The following is an 18,854-nucleotide window of genomic DNA, read 5'->3' as shown; positions in this document are numbered from 1 at the left end:
TGTTCCAGTGAACAGCATAAACTGGAGGAACAACAAGTCATCTTCAGACCAAGCACTTTACAGCCTTCTGGGACTTAATACTGAGTTCAACACCTTCACATTGTGAACCATTTCTTTCCTTTCTTTTAGCTTATCGTGTCCTCCCCTCCCTTATCCCACTTACGTCCTTTCAAATCTGACACACCACCGTTCTGCCATTCTCACATTCTGATCACTTTATGGAAATTACTAACACCTTTTTTCCACCACCACCAACTCCCAAACGACAGCATAAATGCTGCCCCCTCCACACTTCACTTCCGCTCTGATTAAGACCTTGTCCCTAAACGTTAGCTTGCTCTCTCTCCTTGGATGCTGCCTGAACCACTGCGATCTCCAGCATTTGTTGCTTTCAGTCCAGATGCCAGCATGTGCAGTAATTTGCTCCCACCACTGGTCACAGATCTCCAATCAGAAAAACATTCTTCCACGGTTATCGTCTTCTCTGAATGATCCATCTCAGCAGCTCACTGCAAGTTAGCCAGTCAAGAAGTCAAATAGACAATATCCATTGCTCTGCTCTCAATCATCTTTCTCACCACCTCAAAAAAACCCAAGTTGATAAGGCTGATTTTCCCTGAACAAAGCCATGCTGCCTGTCCCAAATCAGTCCATACTTCTCGAAATGTTATGGTTACTTCCACCAAGGGGCTCCTTCACCTTAAGCTCCCCAATCAATTCTGCTTCATTTCACATCACTGAAACCAGAACTCCTTTACCACAAGCTGTTCCAAAAAAATAATCTTGGAAACATTCTAGAAATTCCTTTTCTTTGGAAATGCTAACAACTTGATTTGCTCAGTCCACCTGTATATAGAAATCTCCAATGATTATTGGAATAGTGCTTTTTTAATTTGCATTTGCTTTCTGCTGATTTATTTTCTGCCCACGCCCTGACTCCTGCTGGGATCCCTGTGCCTACATTAGTTTTGCTACACTACATCAGAACTGACAGCCAGACTACTGCGACCCCTAGGACTCATAACGGCACACAAACCAACAGCCACGCTCAGACAACAACTCACCAGAACGAAGGACCCGATACCCAACATGAGCAAGACGAATGTAGTGTACAAAATACCATGCAAGGACTGCACAAAACACTATATAGGACAAACAGGAAGACAGCTAACAATCCGCATACATGAACATCAACTAGCCACGAAACAACATGACCAGCTATCCTTAGTAGCCACACACGCAGACAACAAGCAACATGAATTCGACTGGGACAACACTACTATCATAGGGCAAGCCAGACAGAGAACAGCCAGGGAATTCCTAGAGGCATGGCATTCATCCACAAACTCCATCAACAAACACATCGACCTGGACCCAATATACCAACCACTACAGCGGACAGCTGAAACTGACAACCGGAAGCGGCAGGGACAGACCACTATAAACACCGGAGGAAACATCAAAGATGCGCTTCGCAGGAGGCTCCCAAGCACTGATGATGTCGCCTAGCCAGGGGACGAAACGTTTGCAACAAAAACTTCCAGCTCGGCGAACAGAACCACAACAACGAGCACCCGAGCTACAAATCTTCGCACAAACTTTGAACATTTAAAAGGAACCTAAGGGTCAACTTTTTCATGCAGAGGGTGGTACGTGTATGGAATGAGCTGCCAGAGGAAGTGGTGGAGGCTGGTACAATTACAGCATTAAAAAGGCATTTAGATGGGTTTATGAATAAAGTTTAAAAAAACACACAACAGGTTTAATTGGAAGTGATAGTTTTCAGAGCGTCGCTCCTTCATGTATACCTCCTGTTATATCACACTGTAAACATTTGCTCTAAATTCTCTGTCTTATAATTGTGTCCTCCACAACTACCTGATGAAGGGGCAGTGCTCAGAGGGCCAGTGCTTCCAATTAAACCTGGTGTTGTGTGATGTTAGTCCAACAGCAGCCCCTCCACAGGGTGGTATATGAGGGGGGGGAGGGGCCGTGAGGGGGGGGGGACATGGGCCGGGGGGACATGGGCCGGGGGGGGGGGGGGGGCATGGGCCGGGCGCTGGCAGCTGGCACCACACTGGGGTGAGTCTGTGCTCGACACCTCTCTGACCCTGTCACTGTGTGATCCACATCCCTGAGCAGGGACCGGCATCCCCATCCCCCATCCCCCTTCCCCCATCCCCCTTCCCCCTTCCCCCATCCCCCTTCCCCCATCCCCCATCCCCCATCCCCCTTCCCCCATCCCCCATCCCCCATCCCCCATCCCCCATCCCCCATCCCCATCCCCCATCCCCCTTCCCCCATCCCCCATCCCCCTTCCCCCTTCCCCCATCCCCCATCCCCCATCCCCCTTCCCCCATCCCCCATCCCCCATCCCCCATCCCCCTTCCCCCATCCCCCTTCCCCCATCCCCCTTCCCCCATCCCCCTTCCCCCATCCCCCATCCCCCATCCCCCATCCCCCATCCCCCTTCCCCCATCCCCCTTCCCCCTTCCCCCATCCCCCATCCCCCATCCCCCATCCCCCATCCCCCATCCCCCATCCCCCATCCCCCCCAATATCTCACCTTTCCCTGTTCTTTACCGATTTTCTTTCCCCCGCTGGTAGATGCTCTGACCCGGAAGAACGAGGCCAAAGTTTTCACTTCCGGTCGGGACGGCCCTGAGCGCCCTCCTGCGGCAGGGAGGACTGGTGACATTTCACCCAAACTCTCATCATCTCCTGACACCTGCCCAATTTCTGCAATGTCCATTTTTAGATTTAATAAGTTCAAAAAAATGACAAAAAGCTGAAATACCCAAAGCGATTAATTGATTTAAGTATTGGTGAAGGAAGATAGTGAGTTGCATTTATGCTTTCAAACAATAAACAAATATTTGGTGTAATTAATTGTGTGAGCTGTGGGCTGTAATTGCCCCAAGGGTATGAAGTTACATGGGAGCCAGACCAGGTAAAGAAAGCAGTTCCCATCCTTTTCCTTTGAAACAGATTCAAAATGTATCAGTTCAGAGGGATCTGGTCATCATTGCACATTAGTCACAGTAAGTGGGTCTGCATTGTGGCATCTAATAAGAAAGGCACTTGGAATCCTGGCTTTTATTGCAAAAGGCCTGGATTATAAAAATAAAGAAATGTTGTTACAATTATAGAAGCACTGGTGAGACCACACCTGGAAATATTGTATCCAGTTTTTATCTCCTGACTCGAGGAAGGACGTGATGGCAATGGAAGCAGTTCAGATGAGGTTCACCACGCTGATTCCAGGGATAAAAAGGCTTTTGCACAAAGACATGTTGAAAACCTTGGGCTTGTACTTACTCGGAGTTCAGAAGAAAGAGGACGGTATCTGATTAAGGTATATAAAAGACTAAAGGGAATTGATAAGGTGGACATTATCCCACCAGGGGATCATCTGTTCAGTCTTGAACAAGAGGTCACAGATATAACAATGAGAGGAGGCAGCTCAAAACTGAGATGAGGAGAAACTACTTCTCTCAGAGGGTTATGAATCTGTGGAACTCACTGCCCCAGACTGCAGAGAAGACAACATGACTGCAGATGCTGGAATCCAAGGTAGACAGGCAGGAGGCTGAAAGAACACAGCAAGCTAGGCAGGAGGCGGAGAATTGTTACACTTCTTCATGACTTGGGGTGAGTGTAAGGGGAGCTGCAGATAAAGGACATGGCAAGGGCAGGGTGGTGAAGTGGGAACAGATGAAGACAGGTGGAGGGTACAGCCTGGTTGGTCAATGGGAGGAATGAATCCGGTAGTTGGCTGGGAGGAGTGGAAGGGAGGGGGAGGGGCTGGGACAGTAGTCAGGGCATGGGGAGGGAGGTTACTTCAAATTGGAGAACTCAATGTTGAATCCTCCAGGCTGTCGGGTGCCCAGGCTATTTCATCTATTTCGAACAACATGCTTTCCCCCATCTATCATCCAGAAAGCCCTCCACCGTACCACCTCCATTCCCATTCCACTGCTCTAAACTCCCCCCGGCCAAACACAATAAAGACAGAGTCCCCTTTGTCCTCAGCTACCACCCCACCAGTCTCTGCATCCAACGCACCATCCTTAAACACTTCCACCATCTCCAACTAGACCCCACCACCAAGAACATCTTCACCTCCCACCCCTCTCTCTGCCTTCTGCAAGGACCATTCCCTTCAACAGTACTTGGTCTGCGCCAATCTCACCACCAACCCCCAAATGCCCAAGGACCTTCCTCTGCAACTATAAAAAGATACAAAACCTGCCGATACACAATCCCCCTCCCCTCCAACCAGGGCCCCAAACAGTCCTTCCAGGTGAGACAGAGATTCACCTGATTCTCTTCCAACGTAGCTAACTGTATCCAGTGCTTCTGAGTGATCTTCTCTACATCGGGGAGACCAGACGTAAACTTGGGGAACATTTCGCCAAGCATCTCAGCCGGGCCTGCAGAGGGCGACCGGACCTTCCAGTCACCGCTCATTTTAGTTCTCCTTCCAACTCCAGAGGACTCAACATTGAGTTCTTCAATTTCAAATAACCTCCCTTCCCAGCCCCTCACCCTCTCATCCACTCCTGCCAGCCACCTACTGGATTCATTCCTCCCATTGACCAACATGTCGTACCCTCTGCTTGTGTTCACTTATCTCTACTTCACATGCCTCTGCCACCCTCGTTATCTGTAGCTCCCCCTACACCCACCCCCAGTCCTGAAGAAGGGTTACACCTGAAACATCGACTTCTCCACCTCCTGATGCTGCCTGGCTTGCTGTGTTCTTCTAGCCTCCTGCTTGTCTACTTCAGAGTGCAGTGGAAGCAGAATCAATCAGCAGATTCAAGAAAGAAATGGATATGTTTCTGATGAAAAGTGGGATAAAGAGCTGTAGGGAGCAGGCAGGAAAGTGGGAATGAGACCAGGATAATATCAGCCTTGATTATGTTAAATGGCAGAGCTGCTTTGAATGGCTGAATTGCTTACATCAGCTCCATCTGAGGTAGTTTGGGCTGAGGTTAGGAATAGGAAAGGTGAGGTCACCCTGTTAGGAGTTTTTTACAGGCCCCCTAATAGTCCTAGAAACGTAGAAGAAAGGATTGCGAGGATGATTCAAGAGAAGAGTGAAAGTAATAGGGTGGTTGTTATGGGGGACTTTAACTTTCCTGATATTAATTGGGAAAGCTATAGCTCAAGTTCGTTAGATGGGTCAGTGTTTGTCCAATGTGTGCAGGAGGGTTTCCTGACACAATATGTAGATAGGCCAACAAGAGGTGAGGCCATACTGGATTTGGTTCTGGGTAATGAACCAGGCCAGGTGTTAGAATTAGAGGTAGGTGAGCACTTTGGGGACAGTAACCACAATTCGGTGACCTTTACTCTAGTGATGGAGAGGGATAAGTGTGCACTATAGGGCAAGAGTTATAGATGGGGGCAGGGAAATTATGATGCTGTGAGGCATGACTTAGGATGTGTGGCCTGGAAAGGTAAGCTTCAAGGCAAGGGTGTAATTGATATGTGGAGCTTGTTCAAGGAGCAAATATTGAGTGTCCTTGATAAGTATGTGCCCGTCAGGCAGGGAGGAAAGGGTCGTGTGAGGGAGCCGTGGTTTAATAAGGAATTGGAATCCCTTGTTAAATGGAAGAGGGCGGCCTATGTAAAGATGAGGCGTGAAGGTTCAATTGGGGCGATTGAGAGTTATAAGGTAGCCAGGAAGGACCTGAAGAGAGAGCTAAGAGCAGCAAGGAGGGGTCATGAAAGGTCCTTAGTTGGTAGGATTAGGGAAAACCCTAAGGCTTTCTATAGGTATGTCAGGAATAAAAGAATGACTAGGGTAGGAATAGGTCCAGTCAAGGATAGTAGTGGGAAGTTGCGTGTGGAGGCTGAAGAGATTGGGGAGACACTGAATGAATACTTTTCGTCAGTATTCAATCAGGAACAGGACATTGTTGTCAATGTGAGTACTGAGTCACAATTAAGTAGAATGGATGGCTTTGAGGTATGTAGAGAAGAGGTGTTGGAAATTCTGGAAAGGGTGAAAATAGATACGTCCCCTGGGCCTGATGGCATTTATCCTCGGATTCTCCGGGAAGCAAGGGAGGAGATTGCAGAGCCATTCGCCTTGATTTTTATGTCCTCGTTGTCTACAGGAGTAGTGCCAGAAGATTGGAGGCTAGCAAATGTGGTTCCCTTGTTCAAGAAGGGGAGTAGGGATAACCCTAGTAACTATAGGCCGTTGAGTCTCACTTCTGTTGTGGGCAAAATCTTAGAGAGAATTGTAAGGGATAGGATTTATGAACATCTGGATAGGAATAATGTGATCAAGGATAGTCAGCATGGTTTTGTGAAGGGCAGGTCGTGCCTCACAAACCTTATTGAATTCTTTGAGAAGGCGACTAAGGAGGTGGACGAGGGGAAAGCAGTAGATGTGGTGTATATGGATTTTAGTAAGGCGTTTGATAAGGTTTCCCATGGTAGACTACTGCAAAAAATACGGAGGTATGGCATTGAGGGTGAGTTGGAGGTTTGGATTAGGAGTTGGCTGGCTGGAAGAAGACAGAGGGTCGTAGTTGATGGCAAAGGTTCATCTTGGAGTGCCGTCACTAGCGGTGTTCCGCAAGGATCTGTTTTGGGACCATTGTTGTTTGTCATTTTTATAAATGACCTGGAGGAGGGGTTAGAAGGTTGGGTGAGTAAGTTTGCGGATGATACGAAAGTCGGAGGAGTTGTAGACAGTGAGGAAGGATGTGGCAGGTTACAGCGGGATATAGATAAGCTGCAGAACTGGGCAGAAAGGTGGCAAATGGAGTTCAATGTAGCTAAGTGTGAGGTGATTCACTTTGGTAAGAGTAATAAAAAGATGGGGTACTGGGCTAACGGTCGGATACTTGGTAGTGTGGATGAGCAGAGGGATCTTGGTGTCCATGCACACAAATCCTTGAAAGTTGCCACCCAGGTAAATAGTGCGGTGAAGAAGGCATATGGCGTACTGGCTTTTATTGGTAGAGGAATTGAGTTCCGGAGTACTGAGGTCATGTTGCAGTTGTATAAGACTCTGGTGCGGCCGCATCTGGAATATTGTGTGCAGTTTTGGTCGCCATACTATAGGAAGGATGTGGAGGCACTGGAACGGGTGCAGAGGAGGTTTACCAGGATGTTGCCTGGTATGGTAGAAAGATCGTATGAGGAAAGGCTGAGGCACTTGGGGTTGTTTTCATTGGAGAAAAGAAGGTTTAGGGGTGACTTGATAGAGGTGTATAAGATGATTAGGGGTTTAGATAGGGTCGACAGTGAGAATCGTTTTCCACGAATGGAGTCAGCTATTACAAGGGGGCATAGCTTTAAATTAAGGGGGGGTAGGTAATAGGACAGATGTTAGGGGTAGGTTCTTTACTCAGCGAGTCGTGAGTTCATGGAATGCCCTGCCAGTAGCAGTGGTGGACTCTCCCTCATTATGGGCATTTAAGCGGGCATTGGATAGGCATATGGAGGATAGTGGGCTAGTGTAGGTTAGGTGGGCTTGGATCGGCGCAACATCGAGGGCCGAAGGGCCTGTACTGCGCTGTATTCTTCTATGTTCTATGTTCTAATTCCTATATTCCTATGACATTAATTAACCAAGTGGGTTTTTACAACAATAGACCATGGTCATCAGGAGACTTTTAATTTCTGATTTTTGATTGAATTCAAAATTCAGAGAGTTCTAGAGATGTACAGCATCGAAACAGCTCGGTCCAACACATCCGTGCCGACCAGATATCCCAACCCAATCTAGTCCCACCTGTCAGCACCTGGCTCATATCCCTCCAAACCCTTCCTATTCATATACCCATTCAGATGCCTTTTAAATGTTGCAATTGTATCAGCCTCCACCACTTCCTCTGGCAGCTCATTCCATGCACGTACCACCCTCTGCGTGAAAATGTTGCCCCTTAGGTTTCTTTTATATCTTTCTCCTCTCACCCTAAACCTATGCCCTCTAGTTCTGGACTCCCTGAACCCATTTATCCTATCCATGTCCCTAATGATTTTATAAGGTCACCCCTCAGCCTCCGACGCTCCAGGGAAAACAGCCCCAGCCTGTTCAGCCTCTCCCTGTAGCTCAAATCCTCCAACCCTGGCAACATCCTTGTAAATCTTTTCTGAACCCTTTCAAGATTCACAACACCTTTCCGATAGGAAGGAGACCAGAACTGTGTGCATTATTCCAAAAGTGGCCTAACCAATGTCCTGTACAGTGCAACATGACCTCCCAACTCCTGTACTCAATACTCTGACCCTGACCTTTTTTTTATTCACATGTAGGACATGGACATCACTGGAAAGTAAACATTTCTTGTTCATCCCTATTTGTTCTTGAGAAAGCAGTGCTGAGCTTCATTTTGAACCACGTTCTCGAAGCATTGCGAACCACCTGCTGGAGGTAGACCCACAATGTTCTTTGGGAGGGACTTCCAGGATTTTGACCCAGTGACAGTGAAAGAACGTTGATATATTCCAAGTCAGGATGAGGAGAAGTGCTATTGAATGGGGTAAACCCCTCTGCTAATTTAAACCCGAGACACAGAGAAGCTGACCTCGCACCGTAATCTCTTAAATGTCAAGAGGTAAAGAACCATCCCAGATCTCACTATTTAACATAAAAATTAACAATTTTATTCTTAAGTCCAAAAAAAACATTAAACAACTATTTACAACTCCTTTCTCTTAAACCTATATTTTAACTCCAACTCGACAATACTGGCCTGAAAAATTCCCTCTTAAATTGATGGCAAATCACTTTCAAACCCAATTGTCATCTTCGATGTCAAACTTTCTCTGTACATTTCTCGAGGTCAGCTTCGGTCTTCTGCTGCACAAATTTCTTATGGACAGGAATCTTTTAGAGAGATATTTTGCTTGGCTGCTCTTTGCAGTTCTCCCCCTAATTGTTCAAAATATCCAATGTTATACCTCAAAACATCGGATCATTTCATTGGTTTGATGTCATCCCAAACAGACATAATTTAGACTGATTGGCCAAATTTGAGTTTATTTTTGTTCCATAGCAACACAACTCCAGCTAATTGTTTCAAGCAAATGTCACATTTTTAAGTTGTTCAGCACACAATGTGCTTTCAGTCAGTCCTTGCTAGCTTCCTCTTTCTCTTAAAGGTATAGTACACACCTGTATCTTCATAACAGTAGCTTTGAAAGGTGCTGCCTGAGGAACCTTGGTGAATTTCAGCAGTGCATCTCATAGGTGCTACATACTGCTGCTACTGACTGTCACTGGTGCAGGAACTGGATGTTTGTTTAAAATCCCCACAAAGGCAAATTGACCCGTCAGGCTTCATAATCGGTACACCCAGTGTTACCCATTCTGCAAACTGTAGTGGTTTGATAATTCCTTTGCTTTCCAGCTTCCTGATTTCTGCGTCGACTTTTGCCCGTAAGGCAAATGGCACTGGGTGGCACTTGCAAAATCATGGAATTGCTTCCAGGTCAACATGTAAAGTGGCCTTAGCTCCTCTGATAGTCCCTTGACCTTCCTGAAAAACGTACGGGTATTTAATTAGGACTTCACTGGCAGCCGTTTTCTAACTGAAAATTGTTGAGCCAATCTAGGGTTATCTTTCTCAAACAATTCTGCCCCATCAAGATTGGGCCTGAGCCTTTTACTACAATTAGTGCCAACTAGACCAACTGCTTCCTATAAGAGACCAGAAACAAAGTTGTACCCTTAACTTGTGTAGAGTCCCAAGTATAGGTTCTCAGGCTGGGTGTGACCCAAACTTAAGGGTTGGAATCCAGAGCAAATTTTGTTAATGACTGTTTCTGTAATTACTGATACAGCTGTGCGGGTATCGACTTCCATTACAACCTGATGGCCGTTTAATGATTCCAAACCAGCTGTAGATGGACTTCCCAGGATGTGCACTCTCCTGGATACTGGCCTTTGAGTTCTCTTAATAAAGTCAGGCCTCATTGCCATCTCGTGTCCGTGTACCAGCTGCAACTACAATGGCTGGTTGCCTGGATCCTGAAGAACATTTCAGCCATAAATGCTGTTGGGTGCAAATCTTATCGCTTGGAGAGACAGATAGAAGCAATGAGGAATTTGCAACAGCAACAGTATGTGATGGATGGCAGTTATAGGAAGGGGGGAAATGTCTCAGGTACAGTCACATAGATGGGTTAACTCCAGGAAGGGTAAGAGAGGTAGGCAGCTAGTGCAGGGGTCTTTTGTGGATATACCCATTTCAAACAGGTATGCTGTTTTGGAAAATGTAGGGGGTGATGGATTCTCAGGGGAACGTAGCACGAACAGCCAAGTTTCTGGTATTGATTAGATTAGATTACTTACAGTGTGGAAACAGGCCCTTCGGCCCAACAAGTCCACACCGCCCCGCCGAATCGCAACCCACCCATACCCCTACATTTACCCCTTACCTAACACTACGGGCAATTTAGCATGCCCAATTCACCTGGCCTGCACATCTTTGGACTGTGGGAGGAAACCGGAGCACCCGGAGGAAACCCACGCAGACACGGGGAGAACGTGCAAACTCCACACAGTCAGTCGCCTGAGGCGGGAATTGAACCCGGGTCTCTGGCGCTGTGAGGCAGCAGTGCTAATCACTGTGCCAGACTGGCTCAATGCAACGAGGGGTACGTCGGCTTCCAAGAGATCAATTGTGTTAGGGGATTCTGTAGTCAGAGGTACAGACAGACGTTTCTGTGGCCAGCAGAGAAAAAGCAGAATGGTGAGTTGTTTCCCTGGTGCCAGGATCAAGGATATCTCAGAGAGGGTGCGGAATGTTCTCACGGGGGAGAGGGGCCAGCAGGAGGTCATTGTCCACATTAGAACCAACGACATTGGAACGGAAAAGGTTGAGGTTCTGAAGGGAGATTACAGAGAGTTAGGCAGAAATTTAAAAAGGAGGTCCTTAAGGGGAGTAATATCTGGATTACTCCCAGTGCTTCGAGCTAGTGAGGGCAGGAATAGGAGGATAGAGCAGATGAATGCATGTCTGAGGAGCTGGTGTATGGGAGAAGGATTCTCATTTTTGGATCATTGGAATCTCTTTTGGGGTAGAAGTGACCTGTACAAGAAGGACGGATTGCACTGAAATTGGAAGGGGACTAATATACTGGCAGGGAAATTTGCTAGAACTGCTTGGGAGGTTTTAAACTAGTAAGGTGGGGGGTGGGTGGGACCCAGGGAGATAGTGAGGATGGGACCCAGGGAGATAGTGAGGAAAGAGATCAATCTGAGACGGGTACAGCTGAGAATGGAAGTGAATCAAACAGTCAGGGCAGGCAGGGACAAGGTAGGACGAATAAATTAAACTGCATTTATTTCAATGCAAGGGGCCTAATAGGGAAGGCAGATGAACTCAGGACATGGTTAGGAACATGGGACTGGGATATCATAGCAATTAGAGAAACATGGCTCAGGGAAGGACATGAGTCCTTCTTCAGGAATGAGGAGGGTGTGCCAAGCAGACTAAGATAAAAGGTAGGGAGGAGGGACTTGGTGGAGAGGCGTTGGGAATGCGATAGGTGGAAGGAGGTTAAGGTGAGGGTGATAGGCCGGAGAGGGGTTGGGGGCGGAGAGGTCGGGAAGAAGATTGCAGGCTTCCCAGGAGGACCAATTCCAATACCGAACAACCCAGATGGCCTCCCTCTTCAAAGACCGCAATTTCCCCTCAGACGTGATCGACGATACTCTCCACCGCATCTCCTCCACTTCCCGCTCCTCTGCCCTTGAACCCCGCCCCTCCAATCGCCACCAGGACAGAACCCCACTGGTCCTCACCTACCACCCACCAACCTCCATATACATTGTATCATCCGTCGGCATTTCCGCCACCTCCAAACGGACCCCACCACCAGGGATATATTTCCCTCCCCTCCCCTATCAGCATTCCGAAAAGACCACTCCCTCCGTGACTCCCTCGTCAGGTCCACACCCCCCACCAACCCAACCTCCACTCCTGGCACCTTCCCCTGCAACCGCAAGAAATGTAAAACTTGCGCCCACACCTCCCCCCTCACCTCCCTCCAAGGCCCCAAGGGATCCTTCCATATCCACCACAAATTCACCTGCATCTCCACACACATCATTTACTGCACCCGATGTGGCCTCCTCTATATTGGGGAGACAGGCCGCCTACTTGCATAATGTTTCAGAGAACACCTCTGGGACACCCAGACCAACCAACCCAACTACCCTGTGGCTGAACACTTTAACTCCCCTTCCCACTTCGCCAAGGACATGCAGGTCCTTGGCCTCCTCCATCGCCAGACCATAGCAACACGACGCCTGGAGGAAGAACGCCTCATCTTCCACCTAGGAACCCTCCAACCACAAGGGATGAATGCAGATTTCTCCAGCTTCCTCATTTCCCCTCCCCCCACCTTATCTCAGTCCCAACCCTCAGACTGAGCACCGCCTTCTTGATCTGCAATCTTCTTCCTGACCTCTCCGCCCCCACCCCCTCTCCGGCCTATCACTCTCACCTTAACCTCCTTCCACCTATCGCATTCCCAACGCCCCTCCCCCAAGTCCCTCCTCCATAACTTTTATCTTAGCCTGCTTGGCACACTCTCCTCATTCCTGAAGAAGGACTTATGTCCGAAACATCGATTCTCCTGCTCCTTTGATGCTGCCTGACCTGTTGCGCTTTTCCAGCAACACATTTTTAAGCTCTGATCTCCAGCATCTGCAGTCCTCACTTTCTCCTCATGGATGGGCAGGACTGGCAGCTTAATGTTCCAGGATACAAATGCTACAGGAAGGATAGAAAGGGAGGCAAGAGAGGAAGGGGAGTGGCATTTTTGATAAGGGATAGCATTACAGCTGTGCTGAGGGAGGATATTCCCGGAAATACATCCAGGGAAGTTATTTGGGTGGAACTGAGAAATAAGAAAGGGATGATCACCTTATTGGGATTGTATTATAGACCCCCCAATAGTCAGAGGGAAATTGAGAAACAAACTTGTAAGGAGATCTCAGCTATCTGTAAGAATAATAGGGTAGTTACGGTAGGGGATTTTAACTTTCCAAACATCGACTGGGACTGCCATTGTGTTAAAGGTTTAGGTGGAGAGGAATATCTTAAGTGTGTACAAGACAATTTTCTGATTCAGTATGTGGATGTACCGACTAGAGAAAGTGCAAATCTTGACCTACTCTTGGGAAACAAGGCAGGGCAGGTGACTGAGGTGTCAGTGGGGGAGCACTTTGGGGCCAGTGACCATAATTCTATTTGTTTTAAAATAGTGATGGAAAAGGATAGACCCGATCTAAAAGTTGAAGTCCTAAATTGGAGAAAGGCCAATTTTTATGGTATTTGGCAAGAACTTTCGAAAGCTGATTGCTGGCCTCTTGCTCAGTTATTTGTATCATCGATAGTCACAGGTGAGATGCTGGAAGACTGGAGGTTGGCAAACGTGGTGCCACTGTTTAAGAAGGGCGGTAAAGACAAGCCAGTGAACTATAGACCGGTGAGCCTGACCTTGGTGGTGGGCAACTTGTTGGAGGGAATCCAGAGGGACAGGATGTACATGTATTTGGAAAGGCAAGGACTGATTAGGGATAGTCATCATGGCTTTTGTGCGTGGGAAATCAAGTCTCACAAACTTGATTGAGTTTTTTGAAGAAGTAACAAAGAAGATTAATGAGGGCAGAGCAGTAGATGTGATCTTTGGACTTCAGTAAGGCATTTGACAAGGTTCCCCATGGGAGACTGATTAGCAAGGTTAGATCTCATGGAATACAGAGAGAACTAGCCATTTGGATACAGAACTGGCTCAAAGATAGAAGACAGAGGTAGAGGGTTGTTTTTCAGACTGGAGGCCTGTGACCAGTGGAGTGCCACAAGGATCGGTGCTGGGTCCTCTACTTTTTGTCATTTACATAAATGATTTGGATGTGAGCATAAGAGATACAGTTAGTAAGTTTGCAGGTGACAACAAAATTGGAGGTGTAGTGGACAGCGAAGAGGGTTACCTCAGATTACAACAGGATCTGGACCAGATGGGCCAATGGGCTGAGAAGTGGCAGATGGAGTTTAATTCAGATAAATGCGAGATGCTGCATTTTGGGAAAGCAAATCTTAGCAGGACTTATACACTTAATGGTAAGGACATAGGGAGTGTTGCTGAACAAAGAGACCTTGGAGTGCAGGTTCATAGCTCCTTGAAAGTGGAGTCGCAGGGAGATAGTGAAGAAGGCGTTTGGTATGCTTTCCATTATTGGTCAGAGTGTTGAGTACAGGAGTTGGAAGGTCATGCTGCGGCTGTACAGGACATTGGTCAGGCCACTTTTGGAATATTGCGTGCAATTCTGGTCTCCTTCCTACCGGAAAGATGTTGTGAAACTTGAAAGGGTTAAGAAAAGATTACAAGGATTGGAGGATCTGAGCTACAGGGAGAGGCTGAACAGGCTGGGGCTGTTTTCCCTGGAGCGTCGGAGGCTGAGGGGGTGACATAATAGAGGTTTACAAAATTATGAGGGGCATGGATAGGATAAATAGACAAAGTCTTTTCTGTGGGATTGGGGAGTCCAGAACTAGACGGCATTGGTTTCGGGTGAGAGGGGAAAGATATAAAAGAGACCTAAGGGGCAACCTTTTCACGCAGAGGGTGGTTCGTGTATGGAATGAGCTGCCAGAGGAAATGGTGGAGGCTGGTACAATTACAACATTTAAGAGGCATTTGGATGGGTATATGAATAGGAAGGGTTTGGAGGGATATGGGCCGGGTGCTGGCAGGTGGGACTAGATTGGGTTGGGATATCTGGTCGGCATAGCCGGGTTGGACCGAAGGGTCTGTTTCCATGCTGTACATTCTATGACTCTAAGCTTCCCAAATAAAGGCAAGATGCCAGAAATACTTAGCCCACCTCAAAGACAACTGCCAGGAACAAATTTTCTTCAGAAGCATACTGTTTTCTCTCATTGCCACTCAAGTAACTCAATGGAGGCTGGTATTCTGTCACTAAGTCACCCTTTACTTACCCATGCACAGAACATGGACTCTGATGAGCTAACTCAGAGCCTTTCCTTGGAATGAAGACAATCCCTGAGACTTCTGTTTATTTTTTTTTTCTTTTTTTTTGTTTTTTTTCCCCTGTTTCTTTTCTTTTTTTTTTATATATATATATATATTTTTTAAAACCACCACACTACCCCCTAAGTGCGGTAGTGCTTATTTTATCCCCAGCATCCATGGTGTGTGTGTGCAGGTGTGAGACACAGTGAAAGACACAAAGTGCACCAATCTTTATTCAATTTCCACCACCAGGAAGATAGGAAAACACCCGGGTGGCCAGTGACAAACACTGCCCTTCACAGCAAGGGGAGACTTCTGTTTATTTATTTTTTTTTTCCCTTTTTCTTTTCTTTTTTCCCCTTTAACCCCCACACTACCACCTAAGTGCGGTAGTGCTTATTTTTTCCCCAGTACTTTCCTGGATATATTTTTTTTTCAACTAAGCCAGAACATCATGTTGACACTCCTGTTTATTTTCTTTTAACCCCCACACTCCCACCTAAGTGCGGTAGTGCTTATTTTTTCCCCAGCACCCATGGTGCGTGTGTGCAGGTGTGAGACACAGTGAAAGACACAAAGTGCACCAATCTTTATTCAATTTCCACCACCAGGAAGATAGGAAAACACCCGGGTGGCCAGTGACAAACACTGCCCTTCACAGCAAGGGGAGACTTCTGTTTATTTATTTATTTTTTTTTATCAGGAGGATGACTCCATTGCTGTTAGACTTTCTTAAATCTTCCTGGCCAAGTAAGTCTTTCCAGAGGTTTGTATTTGAGTTCTGACTTTGAAATTACCAAAGAGAATTCATTCATCACTCTGTGATATAGGAGAGTGACTGATCAGTGCTGGGGTAGACTTCCTCTTTGACCTCATCTATTGCTTCAAGGATTGGGTGAACACATTCATGACTGTGTCTGCTGCTTCTGGGCCATGTTGAATTGAAGAGTCATGAGGTATTCACTTATCGCACAGGATGGCTCTGGGAGATGGTCAACCATTTTATTATATTTTTTTTTTCTTTTTTTTTTCCTTTTTTTTTCTATTTTGTGTTTTATTTAACCCCCACACTACCACCTAAGTGCAGTAGTGCTTATTTTATCCCCAGCACCCATGGTGTGTGTGTGCAGGTGTGAGACACAGTGAAAGACACAAAGTGCACCAATCTTTATTCAATTTCCACCACCAGGAAGATAGGAAAACACCCGGGTGGCCAGTGACAAACACTGCCCTTCACAGCAAGGGGAGACTTCTGTTTATTTTTTTTTTCTTTTTTTTTAACCCCCACACTACCGCCTAAGTGCGGTAGTGCTTATTTTATCCCCAGCACCCATGGTGTGTGTGTGCAGGTGTGAGACACAGTGAAAGACACAAAGTGCACCAATCTTTTATTCAATTTCCACCACCAGGAAGATAGGAAAACACCCGGGTGGCCAGTGACAAACACTGCCCTTCGCATCAAAGGGCAGTGCTGTGTGATCAAAACAGTGAAGGGGTGGGTAGGGACTAAATCAAAATAGAGTTGGAGGGAGAAATGATGCACTCCACTCCCTGCGGCGCCCACCTCTCCCTGAACAACTCCAGGGTGTTGGTGGACACCGCGTGCTCCTTCTCCAAGGACACCCGGGCTCTAACATAACCGCGGAAGAGGGGCAGGCAAGACTTCTGTTTATGTCTGTTAGCCAGGACTCCCTAATTGGCTCAGGTTAATAGCCCTAATCAGGGAACTCATACTAAATTAGATCCACCTGATCAACCTTGTTCCAATCACTGCACTCACATTTATCGGTGTCTAAGTCTGCTTTCTTTTTGCTATAGTAGAGTGAGATAAGTATCAGCTTCAACAGCCAACTCCAACTCCCAGCTGAAAGTAAAACTAAGACCTCAGATTGTGTGAGCCTGATTCTACCCATTTATGCTTTTTCTGTCTAATTTTAAGACACTGAGCTCAAAATTGTGCCACTGTCTCTCTGCAAGAGAAATAGCACAGAACATGTCTGTCTTAACAGTATAGTTCTATCAGAAGAGCAAATGAGAAGGTGGAGTCACGAGGTACCTATTCTGACCTTATTTTTATGAACTTCCGATATCTAATTTCTTCACAGTGGGTTGTAGTATAGGATGCTGCATTATCAAAAAACATGTCCAGTTAATTAAGCTGACAATCCCATTTCATCGGCATTTCTTAACTGTCTGGAACTCTGTTGGAAAATGCAGTCAGTTACAATCGGCTTTTGCCCAACCTCTCTTGTGATTGTCTGATATTTGTCACCATTAGGTGCCGGAGGAAGTGGTGGAGGTTAGTACAATGACAACATTTAAAAGGCATCTGGATGGGTATATGAATAGGAAGGGTTTGGAGGGAGATTGGCGAAGTCGTGGCAAATGGGGCTCAATTAATTCAGGATATCCGGTCGGCATCGACGAGTTGGACTGAAGGGTCTGTTTCCATTCTGTACATCTCTATGACTCTAAAATAAATTAGCTAAAGTGAAGAAGAAACCTGAATTGTAAAGTGAGAACTCTATAACCCGGTTTTACATTTCTAATTCCCCAGTTTGTTCACAGTTCTATTTGACTTCTCCCACAGTCAGTGTGAGGAGTTCCAGTTGGAGGCTGCAGTTCCTCCTCCAAGGCTGGAGGGGGCGGTGGTTTGCCGCGGTCCCTCTTGTCTCCTGGAGTGCACTTGTTAGCGCTGAACCTTGACCTGTGGAGCTCGGCGCGCGGTGAAGAGCCGGAGCGTGAACCCGAGCAAGTGAGAAAATACCCTCCTTCACCCCCCCCCCGGAACAAACCCCCTTCCCCCCCCTCCCCCCCCCTCTCCCCCCCCCCTCTCTCCCCCCCCCCCTCCCCCCCCCTCCCCCCTCCCCCCCCTCCCCCCCCCCTCCCCCCCCTCCCCCCCCCTCCCCCCCCCTCCCTGTATTCACTTCTTTCTCCTCTCTCCATTCTTTGCTCGACTAAATGCTCCTGCTTCCTCCCCTCCTGCGTCTGTGTCTGATAATGTTTGTTAGTTTGAGTCTCTGTTTTGTTGCAGGATGCCGCCTGTGATCTGCCCCAACAGCCCTGGGACAACGACAATCGATTCACTGGAGAATGCGGGCAGATTGATCGACAAACACTTGTTGGATGATCGCCTCTACCCGGATCTGGCCGAGCTGCTCAATGTCCCCAGTTTCAGTGAGTTCTGCTTTTATCTCGCCCCAGGGTCAGGGTGATGGTGTCTCTTGTTACTGGAATCAGCTGTAAGCCCATTATACGCAGTAGCAGAATTAACCCATCAAACCTGCAGCACCATTCTGAGAGTTCATGGCTGATCTAATAATGCTCAACTACGCTTTGCTGCCTTTTCCACAAAACCATTTGTTCCCTTGCAGATTAAAAATCTGTCTGTTATCTTAACCAAATCTCAACAGCTGCATGCTCTCTTGTATTCTTTTCTTCTGCATGGATGTCCTCAATCCGTCTGCAGCTGCGGCTTCCAGAATGATGCGTTCGTGCATTGAAAGGTGCAGATGAAACCTTGGCTACTTTCACTTCCTTCTGGGTGATGAAGTTTTACCTCGCCTAAGTCCTAAATGTTTGCCATATTGTGGGCTTCACTGTCATCAGAGACATAGAATCTTGTCATGTGCAGATTAAGTAGGAGAAAGTGAGGACTGCAGATGCTGGAGTACCAGAGTTGAAATATGTGGTGCTGGAAAAACACAGCAGGCCAGGCAGCATCCGAGGAGCAGGAGAATCGATGTTTCGGGCATAAGCTCTTTTTCAGGAATGGGCAGGTTAAGACCATTCAGCCCATTGAGTCTGCATCAATCCTCCGAAGAGCATCCCACCCA

The 18,854-nt window shown here is 47.2% G+C and overlaps 2 protein-coding genes across 2 annotated transcripts in view; one reads left to right on the top strand and one right to left on the bottom strand.

The window, feature by feature from the left end:
• The window catches only part of wdr70 (WD repeat domain 70), a 196,605-nt gene extending 193,978 nt beyond the window's left edge, over positions 1–2,627 (bottom strand). Inside the window, exon 1 of the mRNA XM_087975431.1 lies at positions 2,567–2,627. The gene's annotated coding sequence lies outside the window, so the exon portion shown is untranslated. The remainder of the gene's footprint in view (positions 1–2,566) is intronic.
• Positions 2,628–17,709: 15,082 nt separating this feature from the next.
• nup155 (nucleoporin 155) overlaps positions 17,710–18,854 on the top strand; it is a 206,695-nt gene continuing 205,550 nt past the window's right edge. The window contains exons 1-2 of the mRNA XM_087975422.1: positions 17,710–17,773; positions 18,053–18,195. Coding sequence (XP_087831548.1) covers positions 18,054–18,195 — 142 coding nt within the window. The 5' untranslated portion in view covers positions 17,710–17,773; position 18,053. The remainder of the gene's footprint in view (positions 17,774–18,052; positions 18,196–18,854) is intronic.

This window comes from Chiloscyllium plagiosum, unplaced genomic scaffold (assembly GCF_037043375.1).
Source record: "Chiloscyllium plagiosum isolate Xiang-an unplaced genomic scaffold, Cpla_swu_hap1 HiC_scaffold_2, whole genome shotgun sequence".
In the NCBI taxonomy this organism is placed as follows: domain Eukaryota; kingdom Metazoa; phylum Chordata; class Chondrichthyes; order Orectolobiformes; family Hemiscylliidae; genus Chiloscyllium; species Chiloscyllium plagiosum.
The sequence above is the reverse complement of the archived record's forward strand: the minus strand, read 5'-3'. Positions and strand labels throughout refer to the sequence as shown.